This window comes from Canis lupus, chromosome 20 (genome assembly GCF_003254725.2).
Source record: "Canis lupus dingo isolate Sandy chromosome 20, ASM325472v2, whole genome shotgun sequence".
Taxonomy (NCBI): Eukaryota; Metazoa; Chordata; class Mammalia; order Carnivora; family Canidae; genus Canis; species Canis lupus.
The window spans coordinates 38,963,174-38,971,628 of NC_064262.1; the positions used below are offsets into that span (position 1 = coordinate 38,963,174).

At 41.6% G+C, this 8,455-nt stretch overlaps 1 protein-coding gene across 10 annotated transcripts in view; it reads right to left on the reverse strand.

Annotated features, from left to right (window-relative positions):
* DOCK3 (dedicator of cytokinesis 3) overlaps window positions 1–7,877 on the reverse strand; it is a 508,844-nt gene extending 500,967 nt beyond the window's left edge. For all 10 annotated transcript variants that reach the window (XM_035702455.2, XM_035702450.2, XM_025456001.3 and 7 more), the window contains exon 1: window positions 7,460–7,877. In XM_035702455.2, the coding sequence (XP_035558348.2) occupies window positions 7,460–7,853 (394 nt within the window). In that variant the 5' untranslated portion in view covers window positions 7,854–7,877. The remainder of the gene's footprint in view (window positions 1–7,459) is intronic.
* Window positions 7,878–8,455: the final 578 nt, after the last annotated feature.

Sequence of the window (8,455 nt, forward strand, 5' to 3'; positions counted from 1 at the left end):
CCAGCAGAGCTGGGGAAGGCATCAAAGAGATGACATTTGAGCTTTTTTAAGCTGGCATTCCCTAGGCAGAGAAAGGTATTTCGTTCATCATATTATAAGAACCTAAGCAAAGTAACAAAGGTAGGAAAGTTATAAAGCCTGTCTGGAAAAGGGTGAGTTGAGTTGTCCACCCAAATCTAGTGAAGCAAATGTGAAGACCATGGCAGAAACAAAACTCTAGAAGTCTGGTGCCACCCTTCCTCCTAAACATGAAATGCACATGAAATCTGATACAGACGATGAAAATGGACTTAACATCTTTCTAATGCTAAATTTCCTTGTCCCCCACACTTAAATGTACAGCTACACAGATCTCTTAGCAACATCTTTCCTCTGTGGCTATAGAGTCCATCCTAATCCCAACCACCATCAGGTTCACAAAGGTGGCAACAGCTGGCAATTTCATAAAATGTTCAATAAATCATCCAGATAATTTGTTTTCAAAACACAACATAGCAAAATCTATTTGTCTATAAACTAGACACTTCCCTCTAGACAGTAAAATTTTTCTGATTCTGTTCAACACTTTTATCAGCCACTTGGAAAAAGAAGACAAGTTTATCAATTGTGTAGATAAAAGTTCAAAGAAAAGATAGTGAGATCAAAAACTCAAGCTTCAAAAAGACTTGACAGACTATACTGCTGAGCCAAATACATCTAGTCCCCCACCGACTCAGAATCTACAGTGGCAAATCAAATATGCTCCCCCTTGATGAAACGTAATGGAAATATAAAATCTTTTTAAAACGAAACTAAAATTTTAAATTTATGTTTATTAGTAATCATAGAAATTCAGGGTGGAAGAGATCTAGCTTGACTCCAGTTCATGTAACAGAAAACCTAGAATTTAATTACTATAACTTCAACATGAGTAATCAGTGTGAAACGGTAGCCAAACGTGTCCAAAAATCAGGCTTTATGCCACATTAACTTAAAATGTCCAATTCTATTCTACAAATATGTGTATAAAACCTTCTACATGCCTGGCACTGAGTTACGTCTGCCAAAAATACAAATAAAAATATAACAATCCCTACTTTTAACAGTTTATAGCCTAAAGCAGCATTTTTTCAACAATGGGTCACAAAGTCCATTCAGTGAGGTACCACCAATATTTCTTAGTGAAATAGAAATTAATAGAAAATATCAGAGTACACTGTACAGAGTCCTATATCATTAAACTTTTGTTTAACTTTTTCATATCCTTGTATATATGCATATATAGATACACATACACACAAAAGAGATAGCAACTTTAAATCTATTTCTTATTGTAGAGCACAGTCAAAAGTTGGAAAGATACTAGTCTAGTGGAAGAAGACAAATATACCACTGCAAAGTACAAGGTTCCATGAATTTTAAAAGAATAAAATCTATCTGGCTGGAGAGAGGGTCAAGGGTCTAGAAAAAGACTTACAAAGATAACAATATATGAAAGGAACCTTGCCAGGCAGGAAAAACTTGAGATGTGGAAAAGGAAAAAGACCCCACGTAAAAGGAATAACATGAACAATACATGATGCAGTAAAAATAAGAAGTGTTTAATAGGTGACAAGTAGTGCTGGCACATGGCAGCACTGGTATAATTAGAGACCTGGAAGACTTGGGGAAAGTTCAGTTTGGCTAAAGTGTAAAGTACAAGCAGGTCTGCAGATGAAACTAAAAAAGCTAATTTGAGCCGTAAGAGAGCCATAACATGAAAGTGCTGGGCACAGAGTAAACACTTAATGAATGTTAGCTATTCCAAAAGACTTATTTAGTTCTAGAACCTTAAACCAAGTATCTTTAAGACCCCTTACAATTCTAACATGCTATGAATTACTGAAGGGCTATGACGCAAAATTATTCAAATGTAAGCACAGGACGTGGACTTATAAGAAATTACAGAGTATATTCACGAAGGAAGATGTTCAAATCATAGCTGTCTAAATAAAATGGAGCTGTCCCAAAAAGTAGTAAGGGCACTATCACTAGATGTATCTGAATAAAGGCCAAATGCACATCTGAGATATGATACTAAGTCTATAATATAAAGTTCTGCATTCATCATACGTTAATTCCCCCAACAATCTTGGTTCTCACTCACCAATGAGTAAGAGCTCATGAATGAGTTTTGAAGAGAGAAAGAGAAACAGATGGAAACAGGAGGTTGGGATTTTATTCCATTAATGAAAAATAGGAAAACAGGAAGCTTCTGAATAACATTTCCCAACACGGTAATTATCTCTACTAGAGTATCCTAATGTGTGATATAGCAAATCAACTGCAAATACCTGGACCACAGCTAAAATAATTTGACAACGTATTTACGAAAAATGTTTTAAGTTCCTAGAGGCTTTATGTGAAAAAAAAAAATCTTACTTCTCCATACAAAATCTGTCAAGAAGGGTTATGCAAGAGTTGAGAGCATAATCACAAACAAGTTTATTCATTAGAGTAAAAGCATAACATTGGAATTAAAACCCTAATATAGCATACTCTATAATGCTTACACATTGGGAAAAATTTCCCTAGACACAGAATAAATCATCAAGAATAAAGACACAGAATTCAAAAAAAAAAAAGGTTCAAAATATAAACTATTAAAAATTAAAATTCAGCACCAATGTAAAAATATGGTATAAAGTACTTTCGATCTCAATGATCATTATTTTGAGACCGCTATGCTTTCAAATGTGTCTAAAAATGCTAAACAGAAAAAGGTGTCATGTTTATAATTTAACTTAATGTTTCCACAGCACATTCTCTTGTAACAATGCATGATAAAATGAACTGTAACATTTGAGTAGACTACAGAATATTGTTGCGTAATGACTTTTCTATTTAAAATGTTGATAATTTACTGTTGGTTATTTTCTGTTTGCTTTACAGAATGACAGGTCAAAACAAAGACCTCTTGGTTTGAGGAGGCACTCAATAAGTATTTGCTAAATTCACCTTCTTTCCCCTCAACCAACAGTGTCTTAAGAAAAGGCAATACAACCCAACATACTGTTCAGGGCTGTTTAAAAACCTGCCTTCTGACTCGTCATGCTCTGAATATGTACTCATTACCAATGCAAATTATTATAATTAGAAGAACAATAAATACCATGTAGGCTTATAAAAATGTTTAATATAGAAATAAAATTCCTTAAGTGTAACTATCAAATTTAAATGGAAAGGTCTGTAGAGAATGCCTTATCTTTTGAGCAAGAGACATACACTACCAACAAATTCCTTTCAGAAACAACATGATATAATAAAAGCAGCTGTGGCTTAGAATTCCAAAATCCTACGTTCAAATCTCAACTCAGCAGTTACTGGCTTAAATTACTTAGATCAGTCACCTAACTTGTCTCTTAAAGTTTCTCATCAGTTTTAGTAAGAGAGGAGAGGTGATATTATAGTAGAATAATGACTTGGAAGTTCCTGTAAACACTAAACCCCAACCATTAAAGATCAAGCACAGCCTCACTTTTCAGAACAAAATAAACTCTTGGGTATATGACATCTTCTCTACTCTAGTGGATGCCTTTACTAAACTCTGAAAGGGATTGGGGCCCTTTCGGAAGCTTCAAAGACTGGGATTCCCTTGTGAAACAAGTAACTAAAAAGCCTACTGCCTTCACACTATTTTAGTAAGTTGTAGCCTATTTACCAACAGATTTACTAAAATTCTGTGATCACTGGTTCTTTCCAATTTGGTTTCATCAATCTATTCCCTCCCCAGTTTCAGCTGTCTCTGCACTACAGGATCTTCACAAGCTAAATTTCTTTTAAGGACTCAGGGCTTCTTTTTTAAAGTGCTTTTTTTCCTTACCTGGGGAAAATCAAGCAAAAGGAAATCTGGTAAAAGTAAGGCAGAAAATCTAAATTACTTTTTAAATTAGATAAAAATAAATATAACAAATCATTTTTAATTACATAAACAAAACATTACAAAACTAAAATATAAGTTATTCTGGTTAATAATGAGGAAAAATTGTCATGGTTTACTAAGTGTAGATTAGGAAATCAGCAACAAATGCCCTGAGTTATTTTTTAAAAATTGCCTTATGACAATATGACATAATAACAAATTGCCTTATGACATATAACAAATGACAACCTGAGGCAAGCTTCCACTCCTAAAATGCCAAACAAGTACACATGTACTAAAATATTGCTGCTATTCTATTTTAGAAGTTAATTATAAACATCCTTGTTTTGTTATTGGTGGTTGCTGCTGCTACTACTGCTTCGGTGATTAGAGGATGAGAAAAACACTTTCTTGGTCTTCGGTTTCTATATTTGGTAGTTTGGGTGCCATCAGTACGGGAAAAGACAAGTGTTTCACAAAAATTGTTGGACTGTTCTCACCTAATGCACTTTAGAACAGGAAGCTTCTTGGAAAGGTAAAGAATGAAAGATGCAGGGCTTTCCAAGCATAAATGGCAACAAAAGCAGAGAACCTGAGAGGGAAAGAGAGCCCCAGAACATGGGCTAAAGGATTCAGTTAAAAAACAGCCCCTTTAATATTAGAGAAGGATAGCAAGAAAGTCAAGTATATCACAAAATATTGCCCATTGCCAAAAAGAAAATAAAGGCGCATATTCCATTTATGAAGGACAAAAAAAGACTAACAACCCCTGAGATCCAGTTAGATCTGCTCTACAAATCTACATGGTGTAACATAAGTGAGAATTCCCAGCAGCATGCTGACCGGCCCACAACTAAACCTCAAACAAGGACAGTTTCCTCTCCTTCCTCTAAAGTCAACCACAGAATATTACAATAAAAATGGAAGCTCAGATACCTACTTCAAAGTGGATAAATCAAATAATTTGAAAATGCTATGCAGAATTTCTGTATTTTAAAAAAATTAAAAACTAGTATGATGTTTCTACAGGATCTCAAACACCTTACCAATGTCAAATACAGATGAACAGCTGCAGTGGAAAAAAAACTCCTTTGCACTGCTGCAACAGGGGGCTCCTTCCCTAACACCCAGGCAATTTCTCCAAATTAGTAGGAAGTAGGTACAAGTTTTCCCTCCCTGCTATAAGGATTATGGATTAGCAAGCAGAGATAGAGACTTGTGCTCCACACTGGTCATAAAAATCAAAGTTGAAACTCAAAATATTTTCTCATAGGAATAGTGGTAACAGATTTTTCAAGCTAGCAATTAAATTATGCAGCTAGAATACTATTTTTGATTAACTGGTTTTCTTAATGTAAGTGCAATATTTAAACTACTTTATAGCTAAACTGCATTTTATTAAATAAAAGACCTAGGAGTGTAGCCCTAACATGTTTATGGAAAGAGATGTACCCTAAATTTTGAACAATGTTTCAGATCATAACTGAGGAAGAGACAGTAAAAGAAAGCTATGAGAGAAATAGGAAAAAAGATGCCTTGTTCGGCAGAAAAGGCATCTAAATTACACTAAGTCACTGCTGTCAATGTCTTCCGAATAACAGTCTCTCTCATTTACCAAGCATTTAAGTCCTGCCCTGTACCCAATGTTGTGCCCCTTCCTGGGAAATAACCATTTTTCTAAAACTAAACCCACATTCCTCAGAATACAAAAATTTTATTCCATCTTCCCATTATATCACACACCAAATCTTAGTGCTTTGAGATTTACATATACCTATCTTGATTGCCTTGCATTGCCTCCTTCTAAGAACTAACACACCAGAGGAAATACCTAGTGTTATTAGTACTCTAAGTACTAAAGGGAAAAGAAGAAATTAACATTTATTAAGCTCTTGGTATGCTCTCACTTGATTTTCACGACCCTTAGGTAAATACTAGCCCCTATTTACACATTAAGAAAACGATGTTAAATAACTTGCCCACAACGCCTGTAAAAAGAGGCCAAGACTCAGAATTTGGCTAACTCCCTTCTCAAGGGTTCTTCCCCAGAAGGAATTATCACTTAGATGCCACTGAACAGTTGACCACTTTCATATCAATTATTTGTTATTACAGTTCAGCAGTTCTGAAAGCAAGTTATGGAGAAGATAAGCCATCAACCCTTCACCTCATGGAATCTATATAGTATTTAGAGAATGCTCTAAGAGAAAGGGTAAAATGTCCCCAAAGGTGAATCCGGGCTCTGAGCACCATTTCCCAATTCCTTCTCAACAGTGACTCAAGCTCTAGGACTCCTTTTATCACTTCCGTCCTAGCATGTTATCCTGCCATTATTGCACAGCTCATTAAAAACTTCAGAAAGTTACCTTTCAAAACATGGTTGTCTACCAGCATAGATCTCTCTGCAGGTCCTTAAATTTAAATAAATTCAATTTTCACATGATAACTTGCCTGATGTTATTCCTAAATGTTTGTAACTACTGTCAGTTTGAAAAGTTATTTCGTAGTGCATTGTGAGCTAAATCTTGATTGAACTGCAGTTTTAAAAAGGGAAATAAAAGTCTATGTTTGGAGAGATTCCTCATCTATAGCTTTCCATTACAAGCTTGAGAGGGAGAGGAATCTGTGCGTTCAACATTTTAAATCTGTTTTTGACTCAACAAGATGACCGATGACTTACAATAATGCAATGTGGCTGAACCTTTCTATCATGTTATTGCCACAAAACACGAACATTGTAAAAGGAAAACTGACGTCCAATCTCTTAAATTATTGAACGTTCCTTTTACACAAGTGTAATGTTACAAGAATTATTTAGTTTCTAGAGTTAACAGATTAAAAGAAAGAGGATTCTAAAGAGGACTAACAGTCTCATCTGAAAACAGGTCTTGGCTGCTGTTTTGTTGTTGTTTTAACAAAACTGTGACCATAATACATACTGAACTTAACGCTGAGACATGTCCAAAAACACTTCTCATTGTAAGGTAATTATTTCTAATCCTGAAGGCAAAACAAATTAAAACAGATCAAACATTTGCGGTCCAATGTCTGCAAAAATTTGGACTGGAGAAAAATGATGTCAACGTGGTTTGTTTGTTTTTTTGTTTGTTTTGGTTTGGTTTGGTTTTTTTTTTTTTTTTGTCCTTTTATCTGAAAGGTTCCAGTCCAAAAATAAACAGCCATCGGGCTCATCAACTCAGGTGCAGAAACTCATTAAAATTGAGAGCGGAAAAAACAAGCCCCGGATTTGGCTTCTTAGGTAAAACCGCCTTGTGCCCCACGCCAGAGAGCTCGCGCGGTCACAGGGGCCCCGCCCGCGGGCCGCACCTGCCGAGGCCGCGCCGCCAGCGCCCCCTGCCGCCCTCCCCGCCCCCCGCGCCCCGCGCCCTGCGCCCCGCCCGCGCCGCCCCCGCCCCCGCCCCCGCCCCGCGCTCGCCCCGCGCCGAGGCCGCGCAGCCTGCGGGCAGGGGCGGGGGCGCGGGGGCGCGCGGGCGCGAATCGAGGCGGGGCCGCGACGGGGCCGAGAGCACGGGCGCGTCCCCGGGACCCCCGCTGCGGCCAGGCCGGAGCCTCACCTACCTACGCCGTATTTCTCCTCCTCCGTGGGGGTCCACATGGCCGGGCCGGGCGCGGCCCCGCGGGCGCGGCGGCCGGGCGACAGCGCGGCGGGGTCGGCCGCGGGCCCGGCTGTGGCGCACCGCAAGCCGAAGCGGGGGCGGTCAGGCGGCGCGGGGCAGTGGGCGGCGCATCCCTCACAGGCCGTCCGGGACGCCGCCGCCGCCGCCGCCGCCACGTCCGGACCGCGAGGCTCTGCGGGCGGCCCAGCAGTCCCGGGCGGCGCGGCCGAGGGCTCTCCACCTGTCCGTCGCCGCTGCTCCCGCGCCGCCGCTCGGTCCCTCACAGCTCCGCGGCTCGGCTCCCGGCGCCGCCGCGGTTCGGCTCGCCTCAGCGGGCTCGCAGGGCGGCCGCGCATGCGCCACTCCCCGGCGCGCGGGGGCTCGCGCTGCCCGGGCTCGCGCCGCCCGAGCCCGCGCGCGAGCCCGCGAGCCCACGCGCCGCCGCCGCCGCCGCCGCGCGCCAGCGGAGGGAAATCCGCGAGACGTGATTGGACGGCCCCGCGGGGCGGGGGTCAGGCTTGGCTGCGCGGCGGACCCCCGCCCTCCGCGGTTGCAAGCGCTGGAACAGGCGGGCTGGGCAGGTGGGAGGCCGTAGGCCCTTGGAGTCTGGCTCCTCCGGTACCTCCCGCCAGGCGCACCGGGATCGCCGCGAGACCCCTGTCCGACAAGGGAAGGATGCTGGCTTCGGACCCATCCCAGTGTCACCCACAGCGTGGTCCATCCGTGCTCCATCCCCGGAAAGGTCCCTGGAACCACCCCGCGTATCGCCAGACCCGAAAAGGTGGTGAAGTCGCAGCCGCGGGAGAACCAGGTGGAGCGTACTGAGGCCCCTCGCTCTGCCCTTCGTCTCTGGGATGCCTTCCAGCCCAAAGTCCTGCCGCCTCTTCCATTTCTTGTTTCGCAGAGTTGGCCTATGCGGTAGATGTTTGGAGTCTGAACAATCACAGTAGGCTTCCTG